Raw genomic sequence first — 17,232 nt, 5'->3', positions numbered from 1 at the left:
TCTATGAAGGGGAGGGCAATTGCCGATCACTTAGCCCATTGTTCACCACAAGAAGCTGAAGAGATTAAAGGGGACTTTCCATATGAAGATATCATGGGGATTGAGGTAGAATTATGGAAGATGTATTTTGATAGAGCAACAAATCAAAACGGAAGTGGAATTGGAGTTCTCTTAATTTCACCAAAAGGGGCACACATTCCATTTTCTGGCAGACTTAACTTTCTTGCCACCAACAATGCCATAGGATATGAAACTTGCATTATGGGTCTACAAGCAGACTTGCCTAAGAGTGAAGGAATGGGATGTATACTGAGATTCAACTTTAATAGTCTCTCAGATTCAGAATAAATGGAAGGTAAAAGAAGAAAGGCTTAACCTTATCATGAATGTCTTCAGAAATGGGAGTCAAAGTTCACCAAGATCCAATACCAGTATGTGCCTAGGATGTAGAATCAAATTGCAGATGCTTTAGTAACAATGGCATCCCTGATGGATGGGCCTAAAGGAGATGAAGCCAGACCGATAGTGTTGGAACAAAAAGAAGAACCAACCTACTACATGAAAATAGAAGAAGATAAGGGAAAGGATGGAGAAGGTGAATGGTATTCAGACTTTCTACAGTACCTCAAGGATGGGGCATACCCACCATCTATAGATAGGAACGACCAATTGACAATCCAAAGGTTATACACTAATTACATTATTTGTGATGAAATACTTTATAAAAGATCATATGATGGAATTCATCTCCTTTGTGTAACTGCAAAAGAGGCTCAACAGATAATTGAGGAGGTTCATGAATTAAGTTATGGGCCACATATGAATGCACACATGCTATCAAGGAAGATAGCGAGACAAGGTTATTACTGGACTACTATGGAAGCCCACTGTGCGGCTCATGTTCGAAAACAAAGTTTACCATTTTCATAAAACAAAGTTTATTACTGGACTAAATTTCCATACCCATAAATTTAGCCACAAGATTTTTTCCATGTTCATAAAACAAAGTTTACACATGCCAATAAACTTTTTCCATATCTATCATGAACAATGCCGATACTCCCAAAATCCAAGCCAAAATTCATCCAACAACATCAATATCTACCTACATTGTCAAAATTCCATAAGCCACCCACATTATCCAAATTGCACCATGATCATAAAAATAATACTTCAAGAATGCTCCAAAGCAAACATTTTCCAACATAACCAATCAAGCAATGCCCTAAATTTTAAACAACCAAATAAAAAAATCTCACCATGAAACTTTCAATAAAACATGCAACAACATTTTTCCAAGCAAAGAAACCAAAGAAAAACTCACCTTGGTGTCTATATGACAATATAGAGCATGGGTCCTAGGGTCTTGAAGAAGTCCATCATCCTCATGCCAATCAAATGTTGGATCATATTTCTTATCATGAAAAGTAAGGAAAGAAAGTTCTTTGGAAGAAGAAGCCATCTTGTTGTAAAGAAAAATGGATTTGGAAGATGGGTTTTCACCAAAATGGGTGTGTGAAGAAAATGCTCAAAATACAAGGATCTAAAGAAATATTGATGGAGATGGATGAGGGAAACTTGAGAAGCTTAGAAAAGTGTTTTTTGTGAGAAGAAATGATGAAATGAAGAAGAAAATCCAAGGGGAAGAAGAGAGTGAATAGTGACAATGGAGGAAGAGAGATAGAGAAGGATGAAACAAAGAAAAAAAAAAAGACAAAAGGGAAGTGGGGGGCCAAATTTTCGGCCCCCACATGCTTCAACTCCGCCAAGGCTGAGTCAACTCAGTCAAACTAAGTTGACTCAGTCAACCCAAAAAAAATCTTTTTCCAAAGTCTTCAAGTATCTTATAAAAATCCCTCAAATTTCCATTCTCAATGCCCAAATTTTAAACTCAAATCTTTAGTTTTCAAAAAAAAAAAAAATTTTTCAAGCCTCAGATTTTATGATCAAAATCTTAAACCTCAATTTTCAAAATTCTAAGGCTCAAAATTTTGGATTTTAAGTTCCGGGTTTCAAGAAAAAATTTCTAGATCCCAAAGGTCTCAAAATTGGAAATAAAAATTTCAAAAATTCCAAGTTTCAAAAAAAAAAAAAATCAAATGTTTCTCAAAAGAAAAATCTTTTGTCAATTGAAGCTTTTCTTGATAAAGTTCAAATCCAAAAAGGAAAAATGAAAATGACACATTTCAGAAGCAGTGGGACCACAAAGCACCTATCAGTTAAAGTCTAACTCTAAATTTTTACTTTTTTCTGCAGAAAAAAAAAAATTCCATATTAAAGTAGAAGAGGGCCTTTAATCCTCATTCAATCCCAGATCTAAGTAGAGGAGGACCTTTGATCAACATTTCAACAAATTTAGATCGAAGTAAAGGAGGACCTTTGATCGTCATCAATTCCAGATCAAAGTAGGGGAGGACCTTTGATCGTCATCAATTCCAGATCAAAGTAGGGGAGGACCTTTGATCGTCATCAATTCCATATCAAAGTAGAGGAGGACCTTTGATCGTCATTCAATTCCAGATTGAAGTAGATAAAGACCTTTGATCGTCATTCAATTCCAGATCAAAGTAGATGAAGACCTTTGATCATCATTAAATCCAGATCGAAGTAGAGGAGGACCTTTGATCGTCATCAAAGTAGAGGATGACCTTTGATTGACATTTCAACAATTCCAGATCGAAGTACAAGAGGACCTTTGATCATTATTCAATTCTAGATCAAAGTAGATAAAGACCTTTGATCATCATTCAATTCCAGATCGAAGTAGATGAAGACCTTTGATCGTCATTAAATCCAGATTGAAGTAGAGGAGGACCTTTGATCGTCATCAAAGTAGAGGAGGACCTTTGATTGACATTTCAACAATTCCAGATCAAAGTAGAAGAGGACCTTTGACCGTCATTCAATTCCAGATTGAAGTAGATAAAGACCTTTGATCATCATTCAATTCTAGATCAAAGTAGATGAAGACCTTTGATCGTCATTAAATCCAGATCGAAGTAGAGGAGGACCTTTGATCGTCATCAAAGTAGAGGAGGACCTTTGATTGACATTTCAACAATTCCAGATCGAAGTAGAAGAAGACCTTTGATTATTATTCAATTCTAGATCAAAGTAGATAAAGACCTTTAGTCGTCATTCAGTTCCAGATCAAAGTCAATGAATACCTTTGATTGTTATTAAATCCAGATCGAAATAGAAGAGGACCTTTGTTCCTTCATAAAAGTAGAGGAGGACCTTTGATTGACATTTCATCAATTCCAGATCAAAGTAGAGGAGGACCTTTGATCGTCATTTCAAAAAATCTAGATTGAAGTAGAGGAGGACCTTTGATCGTCATTCAATCCCAGATCGAAGTAGAGGAGGACCTTTGATCGATATCTCAAAAATTTCATACCAAAGTAGAGGAGGACCTTTAATCGTCATTTGATTCCAGATCAAAGTAGAGGAGGACCTTTGATCGACATTTCAACAGATCCAGATTGAAGTAGAGGAGGACCTTTAATCGTCATTCAATCCCAGATCAAAGTAGAGGAGGACCTTCGATTGAGATCTCAACAATTTTAGATCAACGTAGATAAAGACCTTTGATTGTCATTAAATCTAGATTGAAGAAAAAGAGGACCTTTGATCATCATCAAAGTAGAGAATGACCTTTGATTGACATTTCAACAATTCCAAATCAAAGTAGAGGAGAACCTTTGATCATCATTCAATTCTAGATCAAAGTAGAAGAGGACCTTTGATTCGCCATCTCATTCCAGAATAACGTAGAAGAAGACCTTTAATCCTCATCCCAGACAATTCCATTTCCAAGATCAGGATATAAAAGTCCTTTGGTCACCCCAATTGCCAAGAATCATGTCCAGAGCCATCAACTACTAGCTAAGTCCAGTATTTTCATTTTGTTGCCAAAAGATAAGACTAGTTCTATGTTCCAAATTTTTAGGTTCAAGGGCTAGGTAATCTTTGAAAATTAAACCTCAACTAAATGATGGTCACCGAAATCAGTATATTTGTTTTACATTGACATTCGCTTTTCAAGCTCTGTCAATGAGGGGCATTCTATAGACACTCAATTTTGCACCCATGATTTAATCAAGGAGAATGACTCGAATGACCATCCATGTACCCCAAAAATCATAATTGCATCACACACATCAATTTGTTTTTGCATTACATACATCAATTTTTCTTTGCATTACATGCATCATGTCATTCATTACATATCATAATAATGATCTTAAGGTTCTAATGATCACAACGGTGTGTCTGGTTTCTAAATCGAACCATCGGATCGGAAGAAATCTCATGATCAATTTTGCACGATCCATATGTGTTGTGTCTAGGAAGAGTCGACCACACATGATTAATTTAAATTAATTTTGATTGGTCAAACAATTAAAATTAATGAAATAATTTTGTGATTGGTTGATAATTAGTGTTTAAGATAGGGATGCATACATAGGAATAAAAGGGATGATTGGATAATAATAAAATTATGGATAACCTGGACTTTATCAAGATCTATTTTAAGGGATTTATCCACAAGATAATTGTTCAAGATAATGGTTCAAGATATTTGTTCTTAAAAAGCCTGAATTATCTAGAAAAGAGATAAAAAAAAATCATAGACAGAAGATGAGAACACGTCTAGATACAAGGATTGGCCAAAATACCCTAGAAGAGGAGTCCAAATGGTACCTGAACATGAAAGCGCGTTCGGTCTCCAAGAGCCAATTCGGCACATTTGGAGTGTCGAATTGCACTTGGTTGGGCTTTGGCCCAATGGCCTTCGGGTGACGATAAAACACACCCTTTTCGCAAAAGGATGCGTCCGGATTCATACCCTAATCGCCCATAACTATTTTTTAGAATCCTCTGACTTCTATAAATAGAGATTGTACCTCATAATTCAACACTTTTCTGCTACACTCTGAGAGGCATACGTTTTAGGCTCTCAAATCACCCATATTATAATCCCTTCTCTGCGTGTTGCTGCCTAAATTAGGGTATTTAGATTTCAAAGAGAATTGAACAAATTTCTTTGAACCCTAAAACATCCTTTCAAGAACAAAGTGTTCTCATGCAAGAGGTTGTTTTCTAACCCTTTTGTTCTTATATTTCTCTAATCATGATGATGTATGCTCTCTTGTTTTTAAACATTCATATTCTGACTTGTTAATGTATATTGTGAAAATATGATCTTGTTTTTATTGTTACTATAATCTGTTTCTTAGTTTTAAATATTTGCATGCAATTAACTCCTTTTTTTTCTTCAAAACAAAACATATCTACATCTGTCTTGGATGTAGATCTGAATTTTGTTCAAAACAAAATGGATCTACATCTTTCTTAGATGTAGATCTGAGTTTTTCTTAAAATGAAAACGGATTTTGTATCTTCTTTAGATGCATAGCTAACTTTTTAATGCATGTAGATCTTTGAAATAAAGAAGGAGGTCATGAAACTATTTTGTGAATGAGATCCTCTTCACATAAAATAAAATAATAAAAAAATCTTTTTTTCTTAAATATAAAAAAAGATCTGAATTTTTTAAAACCAATCAAAATACTTTGTTTTTATTAAGCAAAAACAGATTTGAATTTTCTCTTCAAAAATCTTTTCCACAAACAAAAATAGATTTGATTTTTTTATGCCAAAATCAATTTCTTCTAATCGTAAAAACATATATGAATTTTTTAAATGAAAAAGAGGATGCATTCATAAATGGTTTATATAATTAGTTTATTTCACTTGTTCAACATATCATACATAACATGCATAAAATAGTACATTGGTCACAAGAGTCTAAAAGACCAGACTCTATCTGGGCGGAATAGATGCCTAAGACCTTCCCATTGTTAGAGTTTGTGCCCTAAAATCCAATTTATTGGCATGTCATTAATAATTAAATTGTTTAATTATATGACACTAATGGGACATTATCATAGTCCATGAGATGCATTGTATGTGATTTATGTGAAAAGTCACAGAAGATGTAAATCACAAGTTCCTTGTTGTAAAGTTATGATTTACAACTACGTTTTATGTTGCCTTTATTCCATGACAAAAAGTGTTGTATTTGCTTTAATTTTTTTCTTTGTATTTTTGTGGGATTTTATTGTATTGGGTTTATATTGTATTGGGTTTAGTCTTAAGTTGGTGAAGACTCAAGCTTAAATGAAGAATCAGTGGATTTCGTGACTGTCTCGCTAGTAGCTAACCCATGAAAGAGCCACTTGAGAAGCACATGCTGGAAGCTGAAGAGTCGTGCCAGCCTGGAGGTTTTCGCGAGTGTCTCACGGGTAAGGCCTTCTCACGAGATACCCACGAAACTCTTTGCCTAGAGAATTTTTAAGGAGGCCATTCAGAGAGAAAAACCCTAGATAGGTTTTCAACAACACACACACACACATCTTTTAAAGAGAGAGCTACCCATCCTTAGTGAGAAATCATTGTAGCCTCTTCTCCTTCCTTGTCCCATTGCCATACCTTGAGAGGAGATTTGTATCCAAACACAACCCACACCTTTTTAGAGTGTAGAGAGAGTTTTGGAGATTGGGAAGCTTTGGAAATTTGCCAAAAAGAAGCCGGTGAGGCTTGGCGGATGCAATCGGGCGTATTGCGGGATCTGGAAAGCTAGAGAAGACATGACTCCATGAAGTCCATTGGTAGCAAGAGCTTGGAGGGCTCAAGTACATTGGGTAGACTAGGTTTGGAGGGTCTTTTGTTATCCGTGTACTCCAAGTTTATTCTCTAGTGGATCGATTTACCACTTGGAGGGCAGCGGAGAGGTTTTTCGCCGAGTTCTTCAGTTTCCTCTTCGATAACACATTGGCGTGTTATCTTGTGTTTGCATCTCTCTTAACTTACTCTTATGCTTTACTTTTATTGTTTGTTTTTCATGTTTATGCACTAGAGTAGTATCAGTTGATTGCGCTTCATTTACTCTTGTTTCCACACTTAGATAAGTTAGAGTAAAAGCAATCTAGCCGTAATTTTTGATTTGGGGTCTAAACAAGCTCTTGTGTTTTAACACAAATCCAAGCTTTCAATTAGTATCAGAGCGAGTACACTTGTTTTGGTTTCATTACCTAAGTGTAATCCTTGACCCCTTTGTGTGTATTGCCATGGATAGTGCTTTGTATGCTTCTATGGATGTTGTTGATTGTAACATGCCATGTGTTTGTGAAAATGCCTCTATGAGTGTTAATCCTCAATATTGTGATGACATGTTACAAGAATCTATGGATGTTGTTGTTGTTGATATTCCAAATGTCAAACTCTTGAAGAAAAAGGTTAAGAAGTTTCATGAGAATTTGAGCAAGTTCACTAGTGAAAAGGATGACTTGATTGCTAAGCTCAATGAATCCAATAAATTGGTTGAAAAGTATAAGAAGCTTGCTGAAAATTCTCTTGAAAAACTAAAAGAGTTTGAATGTTTGAATATGGACTTGAATGCTAAAATTGTTTTGTCTAATAAACTTGTTGATGAGCTAAAATGTGAAAATGAATCTCTTAAGATGCATGCCAAGTGTTTGATTGCTGAACCTATTGCTAAAAAGGATGAAAATATTTGTTGCAATCATGTTGTGGTACCTAATATCGTGCCTATTGTGTGTTCTACCTCAAATGACAAATCGGTGTACATTCCTCCACACAAAAGAAATCAAAAGGTGGAGAGAAAGACTCTTAAGCCAAAGCCTTCGTTTAGGTCTCAATCTAAGGTTTTGGATGGATCTAAGTTTGTTCCAACTTGCCACCATTGCGGTGTGATTGGTCACATAAGACCACAATGTCCCAAGTTGAAGAGAGAACAAAACCATGTTGTTAGATCCCCTCCTAAAAAGCCTAGCGGACCTAAACACATTGTTTGTCACCATTGTAGTGCCTTTGGTCATCTTAGACCTCTTTGCTCTAAGTTTCAAGCCCTTAAAAGAATCAAAAGAAAAGAGAAACTTGAGCCTCTTGAAAGTTGTGCTTTGCAAGCAAAACCGGTTTTGGGGGAAAATGGTAAGTTGTTGAAGAAAGTTTTTAATGTTCTTACCTCCTTGTCTATGTGCATCTCCGGTTCTCATTCCTCCAACCCTCATCTCACTTCTCATGAGACACTCACTACAAACAATCGTTTCATTTGGATGAGGAAGGGTTCCTATGGTTGAGTTTATGCTCTTTTGGTCCTTGATTTAATTCTTTTGGTCCTTGATTTAATTCTTTCGATCTTTGTAGAACCCTTCATGCATTAGATGCTTCATTGTCATGCATTTGTGCATCATGCATTTCTTTATATGCATTTTTTTTTGTTGTTTTTGCATTTGATCATACTTTTATGCTTTTGTTTTTGTGTGTTTAAAAATCCAAAAACACATAAAAAGTGGAAAATTCAAAAAGTTTAATCATATATGTTTGAGCACATTTCACATGTGAGTTTGGCCTAGTACTTTCGTACTAATGGTGTAGTTCATTTACGAGCTTAGCTTGCTTTGTATGTACATCTATCTTTGTGGGACATATCTTGAAATCTATATATGACTGTTGTAAATCGATCTTCAATCTTGTCATGAATGATTAGTCAATAGTCTTGTTGGTATTGATACATGCATAGACTTGTGCCTATATTCTTTCCCACATTATTATGGTTTTGCTTAAAAGAGCTCATCAAATGTCAAATCTTGAAAAGAGATATTGAGCTGCAAAAGCCGTCGCACATACTAGTATTTGACTAGGAAAAAGGGAAAGCGACTTGTATTGAAATGTATGATGCCTCAAAAAGCCAAAGGCTTACTCACTCACAAAGTTGAAATATCAAAAGTTCAGGCATCGATCTCAAAATAAGATGTACTTTGTTCAAAAATGATCATATGTTATGTTTTGTAAAGAAGCCAAATGAAAAGCTTCAAAGAAATGTAATAATTTTCTTGTGGGAGATCATATATGTTCATTTCTATAATTGAGATAGTCCACTTGACTTAGTACTAGTTGTGTATGACTTGATTGAATTGATCATTGAAGCTTCACTCTAGACTAAGGACTATTCCACATTTGATACACACACACAACACACAAGTCTATTGCTCAATGAATGCTTAGTTCATTTGTGTGATTGTACATGTTCAAATGTGATATGTGTGTGCTCAACCATATGTGGATCAAACCAAAAAAATGTTTGTTCTTTTTGTTTGCGTTTGGAAGTGATTTGTATCGCCCATGTTTTTTCAAAGTTTTTCAAATTGTTTTTGTGTGAAAAACATGTTTTCTATGTGTTTTCATGACTTATTTCATGTGTAAGTTCAGTCACGAGTTAAAGGGTCCAGCAAAATACCGACGAGATACCAATGAAATTTCGAGGGTATGTAACCAACAAAACTTCTCACGAAAATTTCCAGATAAGCTTTTAAAGGGCATTTCGTGGGTCATTTGTTTTAAACTTCTCCCATCTTCTCCCAAACCCCTGTTTTAATGTTTCTACATCAAAACCCAACTAATTTCAAGTGTTTTTCATTCTATTATCTCTAAGGTAATCTGTAACTCTTTTCATTAATTTTGATCCTTAGATTATGTTTTTGGGGGTTTTATGTTCATAGTTAGGATTTTCTCAAATGGGAGTTGGAAAACTTAATTTTTTGTCAATCTTTTTGATTGGGTTTTGTTTTAAATGATGTTTTGCTTTGGATGTTGGCCCCTTGTGGCAAAAATAACATGTATTTAGGCAAGATTTTCATATGTTCTTGCATTGTTTAACATACATGTGTAGTGTGTGCACTCTAAGTGTTTGATAAATGCCCAAATGGCATTTTCTCGTTGTTTTGGACTCCGATGAGTACCAAATTTTGGGGATCACCATAATCATTCATGTTTATCATGTTTTGATCATTGGTGGTGTGTTTTATACACTTTGCCCCGCGAGTGCTTATTCATGCTTTGGTCATGCATCTCACATGCACACTTGATGCACCCTTGCTGCACACATTCTAACACTTGACATGTTTTGCATTCACTCATGTTAGTTAAGTCGTTTTAGACCTTTTAGCACATATAACATGTTCTTGTGCCTATGTCATACCTAGGTCTATATCATGTTCCTGTTAAGATGTGTGTCCTTAAATCCTATTGTATGATGCTATGTATGACATTATATATGACTTAATGTTGTTTTATTATTATCTAAAATAATGGTAATATGAATATTGGGACATTATCATATAGTCCATGAGATGCATAGTATGTGATTTATGTGATTTAGTCACAGAAGATATAAGTCATAAGTTCTTTGTAAACTCAGAATTTATAGTTCGTAGTCGGTGACGAAATTGGGCATTTCATCTGCGTAGACTATAACGTATCAACTAAGATGATTTGTCTTGATCATGGAAGTGGAGACTTCTAGTTGATATGTTGATATGTTTTAAGAGTTAAGACATATTGAACTGGACCGCTGTGAGATTTATTATTCTCCTAACAACTGTCAAATGAATAATAAATCTCACGACTTCTATTTACATGAACTCTTAATCTTGAGAGGATAATGGACCTGACCATGAAGTGTAGGTTGCTTTGATATATCAGGAGTGAGATCTAAAGTAACAGTCAAAACCTCAGTATGTTGGGTAACCACATTTAGTGTTGATGGAACATATATTCTCAAGATGAAATTCATAGTCTCTTGATGGAGATATAAAATATTCCCTTGAGAAAAATTTAATGGGATCAGTTATTCAGAGAGTTAGGCCTAATCACTTTGGTAAGAAATTTTTAAAGTATATATTTATGAAATTGGATTCCATAAATATATAATGAATAACTTTAAAGGATTAAACCGGGTACTCAAGGATAAGATGTAGTAATTTACAAAGTGGCAGTCTATATTCATGACTTTGTGTTACTACGAATATTTTATAAAGGGGTTATGTGTATAATAAAGTCTTGGGATATAATTTATTAATAAGGCCTAGAGTGTAATTATATTTATATATTGGTATTAAATATAATTAATGGTAACTTTGGAATTGTCAAGAGTTGACGGAAAAGCCCAAGGCCCATTAGAGCTAGTGTCTTATTAGTCCCTTTTGGTCCCACTCCAAGCCACACACTAAAACCCAATTGGAAAGGCCCAATAGGCCAGCCCAATTAGATAATCAGTTAATTATAAAGGGAGAAACATACAAAATTTTTATTAGTGATATAAGAAATGGTGTGTATGTGATAGTGACACACACTTTCATTCTCCCTTTGAAAATTGATTGAGAGACCACACATCTTGGGCATAAAGTGGAATTGGAGTGAAGATTAAAAGTGTTCCGAAGTGCTTCTAATCTTTGTTTTGAATTTCTCCACACCAAGGTACGCTATCTTGTTCTTAAATTCTGAAATTGACATAGTGCATGTTATCAATCATGAATGAAATAGATCCTTTTTTATTGCTTCCGCTATGTGTTTTGTATGAGATACAAAACCATTTTTTTCTAACGATTGGTATCAGAGCCAGGTTTTCATCTCATGATTGTATAACATGTGATTGAATTTTAGAATTTAAGAAAACTGTCATCTTTGTGTAGACATGGTTTGATAATTATTGTTTTATGAATTTACGTTATTAGTGTTGGAATTCATATGCCATGATTGTTTTATGTGATATATGGATTGAAGTTTTATAAACTTCAAAATGATTTTTATATATAGAGCCATTACAATTTTGTATGGCAACATTCAATATGATTACTACATATTACATTTAATATATGTTCCATTTGAATGGGGTAGTTATTGAAATGGGGTGGTTATTGAATGTAATTGTTTGTAATGGCACTGTTTCAGGATTGAAAGTTTTTTGTTTCATGGCCCACGGTTACATTAATGATCTTTAAGGAAGTAATATAAGGATTCTCTTGAATCCTTGTCATATACATTAGACCGAATAGTCTAATTGTTTTAAGATATCACTTTTGTGTATGCATGGTTATATATATATATATATATAATGTAATAATTATATATTACATATATTAATTTGTATATTATATTATATATAATATAATATGGATTTTTAAATGTAATATGGGTTTATATTACGTTATATATATTTATATTCGTTAATGCTAGTTTAATGAAATTTATTCTTAATAAGATTAGGATTATGTTTTTCACGTGTCTAGCATTATTATGGTTCTTGATCTTAAAAACCTTTAATTTAAAATATCTAGTGGGAGAGAGATACAAGGGTTACATCTCACGGTCTCCATTATCGGTTCATAGTAGTGTGGGTAAACACCTCGTCTTGGCATATATGCCTCGCAATCCCAAAGGAGGATGTTTACTTCATAGTACTTCAAGATTGAACTTACCCGTTTAAAGTAGTGTGGACAAACACCTCGTCTTGGCGTATATGCCTCGCAATCCCAAAGGAGGGTGTTTTGTTCCATGGTACTACAAGTTTAAACACTATAAAAGGGAGATGAAATGTGGCTACACATGACTCTAGATAATGGTGTACACTAGACTAAGTGTAATGTTAACCTCCCAAAGGAGCTATGTCATTATTACTTAGAGGCTAAAGGTAATACGACATATTGTTAGTGTTTGATAAGAGTTATCATGATAGCATTAATAATGAAAATAATTCTCAACCAATTAATGTGTTTATAATAAACTTGCTACCAAGGAATTATAGACATCGATTGGGTTGTCGTTGCATATATTATGTTATGGTTTTATTAAGGTTCCATATTATATGCTTATATGCTAAATTGGTAATGTCCAGTTTACTTATTATATTCATGTCTATTATTTTCAGATTTAAATCATGGCATCATTTAGCCCACTTTTTGCTATTCTTAACCAAAACAAACTGACTAGATCCAACTATATTGACTGGAAAAGAAATTTGGACATTGTTCTTACTGTTGAAGAGCACAAATATGTGCTTACTCAACCATGTCCTAGTTTTCCTTCATTAGATGCTCCTCTTAAGGAAAAACAGCGATATGATCGTTGGCAGAAATCTAATTAGATGACTAAGTGCTATATCCTAGCATCTATTTCAAATGTTCTACAACATCAAATGCAGGATGTAGAACTTGCTTCGAACATAATGCTTAGTCTGAAGGAGATGTTTGGTGAGCAAGGCCGTTCTCCAAGGCAAGAAACTATGAGGGAAATTTATAATACCAAAATGGCTGAAGGAACTTCAGTGAGAGAGCGTTGTCTTAGGATGATTGCTAATCTGAACACATTGGAAATTTTAGGTGCCAATATTGATGGAGAATCCCAAGTGGATATGATACTCCAGTCACTACCAGAATCATTCAAGGAATTCAGACTTAACTATAATACGAACAAAAAGATTTATTCATTGTCTGAATTAATGAATGAATTGGTAGTGGCGGAAGGCATCCTTGGTACTTCTAGTGTTGAAGGCAATGTGGGTGAAGCTTCTACTTCTCAACCTAAGTCGAAAGGTAAGGGTAAGAAGAAGAAGAAGAAGGACTTCACTAAGAAAGATGGTAAACAAATTGCCTTAGAAGTTGCCAACAAAGGAAAGAAAACCAAAGAAAAGTGTTTCCATTGTGGTGAGAAAGGACATTGGAAGAGGAATTGTCCAACATTCAAGGATGCCAAGAATAAGGGTATGAAAAGTTCATTTCTTCTTGAAATATGTTTGGTACAGAATCTAACGGATTCCTGGTGTATGGATTCAGGTTGTACTAATCATATCTGTAATTCTTTGCAGGGGTTCTAGGAGACTAGAAAGTTGAATGAGGGAGAGCTATTTCTTACTTTGGCTGATGGGAGTAGGATTCCGGTTGTAGCTGTTGGAGTGTTTAATTTATGCTTTGAGTCTAGGGTTTTAATATTGTAAGACTATTTGTATGTACCTAATGTTCATAGGAATTTAATTTCTGTAACTTATTTAGGTAAACGTGGATATTGTGTTATCCTGAAAGACAATGTTGTAATAAAGAAGGATAAAATGTTTATCTGTTCAGGCAATATTGTGGATGGTCTTTATATTTTAACTCCTGACAAGCATGAATTATACAATTCTGAATTAGATAGTAGCTCTCATGTAAAATCATTAAAGAGAAAGTTTCCTTCTACTAGTGATGCATATCTATGACACTTGCGTTTAGGTCATATTGATTCAAATAGGATTCAAAGACTAATCAAATATGGACTTTTACAGCCCATTGAATTTGATGAATTTCCAGTTTGTGAATCTTGTTTGGAAGGTAAAATGACCAAAAAACCTTTTAATGCAAAAGGTAGAAGAGCCCAAGAGTTGGTTGAATTATTTCATACGGATGTATGTGGTCCTATGTCAACCCAAGCAAAAGGAGGTTATGAGTACTTCATCACTTTCACGGATGATTACTCAAGATATGGTTATGTGTACCTAATGATACGGAAGTCCAAAACCTTTGAAAAGTTCAAAGAGTTTAGGGCTGAAGTTGGAAATCAATTAGGTAAACGCATAAAGGCCATTCGATCTGATCGAGGTGGCAAATACCTTCTTGGGAATTTCAAGGATTACCTAATTCAAAATGGGATTGTCTCCCAATTGACTGCACCTGGAACTCCCCAACAAAATGGTGTAGTGGAAAGAAGGAATAGGACTCTTTTGGAAATGGTTAGGTCCATGATGAGTTACTCAACTTTAGCAGTTTCTTTTTGGGGATATACACTAAAAACTACTATGGATCTTTTGAATTTGGTTCCATCAAAGTCTGTTCCCAACACACCTAAGGAATTGTGGAGTGGGCGCAAGCCTAGTATGAACTATCTCCACATTTGGGGATGTCCAGCACATGTGTTGAAAGGGAAGTCTGATAAGTTGGAAGCTAAAACGGAAGTATGCATGTTTTTAGGGTATTCAAAGGAAACCAAGGGTTATTTATTCTATAATCATAAGGATAACAAAGTGTTTGTTAGCACCCATGCCAAATTTTTGGAAGATGATTATGTGAATAATTTTAATCCTCGAAGTAAAGTTGTATTGGCTGAAATAGGCAAACCTGTAGTTGAACAACCAATGGATGAAACTAGGGATGATGTGGCTGTATTAGATGCGCCACAAGGTACTACTCATGATATGTCTAGTACACAGATGCCTCTTTGTAGTGGGAGAATTGTTCGGCCTCCTATAAGATTCATAGGTTTGGGAGAAAATTATGAGGCTATCTCAGAAGAGGCTGAATCGGATCCTTACACTTATGATGAAGCAATAAATGACATAGATGCACATCATTGGGTCCAAGCTATGAAATCTGAATTGGATTCCATGTATTCCAATCATGTATGGGATCTTCTAAAGGCACCTAACGGCATTAAACCTGTTGGTTGCAAATGGGTTTACAAGAGGAAGAGAGGGATAGATCGAAAGGTGGAAACCTTTAAAATAAGACTAGTGGCGAAAGGGTATACACAAAAAGAAGGTATTGATTATGATGAAACTTTTTTGCCAGTAGCCATGCTTAGGTCTATTAGAATTCTCTTATCTATTGCTGCTCATTATTATTATGAGATTTGACAAATGGATGTCAAGACTGTATTTCTTAATGGCAATCTTGAAGAAGAATTATACATGTTGCAACCAGAAGGTTTCATAGCAAAGAACCAAGAATATATGGTATGCAAGTTGAAAAGGTCCATTTATGGACTTAAGCAAGCATCTAGGTCATGGAACATCAGATTTGATCAAGTAATCAAGTCATTTGGTTTTGAACAAAATCTTGATGAACCATGTGTGTACAAAAGACATCAAAACAAAGTAGTAATGTTCCTAGTGCTTTATGTTGATGATATTCTACTCATTGGAAATGATGCAGGGGTAATGTCATCGGTTAAAATTTGGTTGTCTAGTCAATTTGATATGAAGGACTTGGGTGAAGCTAACTTTATTCTAGGGATCAAGCTTTGGCGAGATCGCAAGAATAAGATGATAGGCTTATCACAAGCTGGATATATAAATAAGGTTCTAGAACGGTTTAGCATGCAGAACTCCAAAAAATGATTGCTTCCTTTTAGACATGGAGTTCCTCTGTCTGATGACCAAAGGCCTAAGACTCAAGAGGAAGAAAATATGATGAGGCAAGTTCCTTATGCTTCTATAGTGGGAAGTCTCATGTATGCCATGCTTTATACTAGACCAGATATTTGTTATTCAGTTGGCATGGTCAACTGATATCAATCAAATCCAAGACCAAAACATTGGCAAGCTGTAAAGCATATTCTCAAGTATCTTAGGAGAACGAGAGATTATATGCTTGCTTATCGGTGTGAGGATTTGATTCCCATTGGCTATACAGATTCAGATTTTCAATCGAATCTATATTTCAGAAAATCCACTTCAGGATGTGTTTTCACCTTGGAAGGTGGAGCCATAAGTTGGAGGAGTGTTAAGCAATCTTGTATTGCAGACTCCACCATAGAAGCTGAGTACATTGCTGCTTGTGAAGCAGCAAAGGAAGCTATTTGGCTCAAGAAATTCCTTTCTGATCTTGGTGTTATGAGAATGGAGCAAGTTCCCATCACATTATTTTGCGACAATAGTGGAGCGGTTGCACAATCCAAAGATCCAAGGAATCACAAGAAAGGAAAGCACATTGAGAGAAAGTACCACATCATTCGAGACATTGTTGCTAGTGGAGATGTTGTGGTAGCAAAGATTGAAAGTGCAAATAATCTAGTAGATCATTTTACCAAAGCCTTGCCTCAAAGGACTTTCGAGTCACAATTGGAGGGAATGGGAGTTAGATTACTACACAATAGTCTTTAAGGCAAGTGGGAGATTGTTAGGATGTGTGCCTTTAAATCCTATTGTATGATACTATGTATGACATTATGTATGACTTAATGTTATGTTAAATAAAGTTGTTTTATTATTATCTAAAATAATGGTAACATGAATAGTAGGATATTATCATATAGTCCATGAGATGCATAGTATGTGATTTATGTGATTTAGTCACAAAAGATATAAGTCACAAGTTCTTTGTAAGCTCAGAATTTATAGTTCGTAGTCGGTGACGAAATTGGGCATTTCATCTGCGAAGACTATAACGTATCAACTAAGATGATTTGTCTTAATCATGGAAGTGAAGACTTCTAGTTGATATGTTGATATACTTTAAGAGTTAAGACATATTGAACTGTAACGCTGTGAGATTTATTATTCTCCTAACGATTGTCAAATAAATAATAAATCTCATGACTTCAATTTACATGAACTCTTAA

General features: G+C 34.8%; 1 protein-coding gene across 1 annotated transcript; it reads left to right on the top strand.

The window, feature by feature from the left end:
* Positions 1-477: 477 nt before the first annotated feature.
* Positions 478-930, top strand: LOC142605912 (uncharacterized). The gene has a single exon (XM_075777336.1). The coding sequence runs from the start codon at positions 478-480 to the stop codon at positions 928-930; it is 453 nt and encodes a 150-aa protein (XP_075633451.1).
* Positions 931-17,232: the final 16,302 nt, after the last annotated feature.

Source organism: Castanea sativa, chromosome 8 (genome assembly GCF_040712315.1).
Source record: "Castanea sativa cultivar Marrone di Chiusa Pesio chromosome 8, ASM4071231v1".
Taxonomy (NCBI): Eukaryota; Viridiplantae; Streptophyta; class Magnoliopsida; order Fagales; family Fagaceae; genus Castanea; species Castanea sativa.
This window is presented reverse-complemented; position numbering and strand designations above follow the sequence as displayed.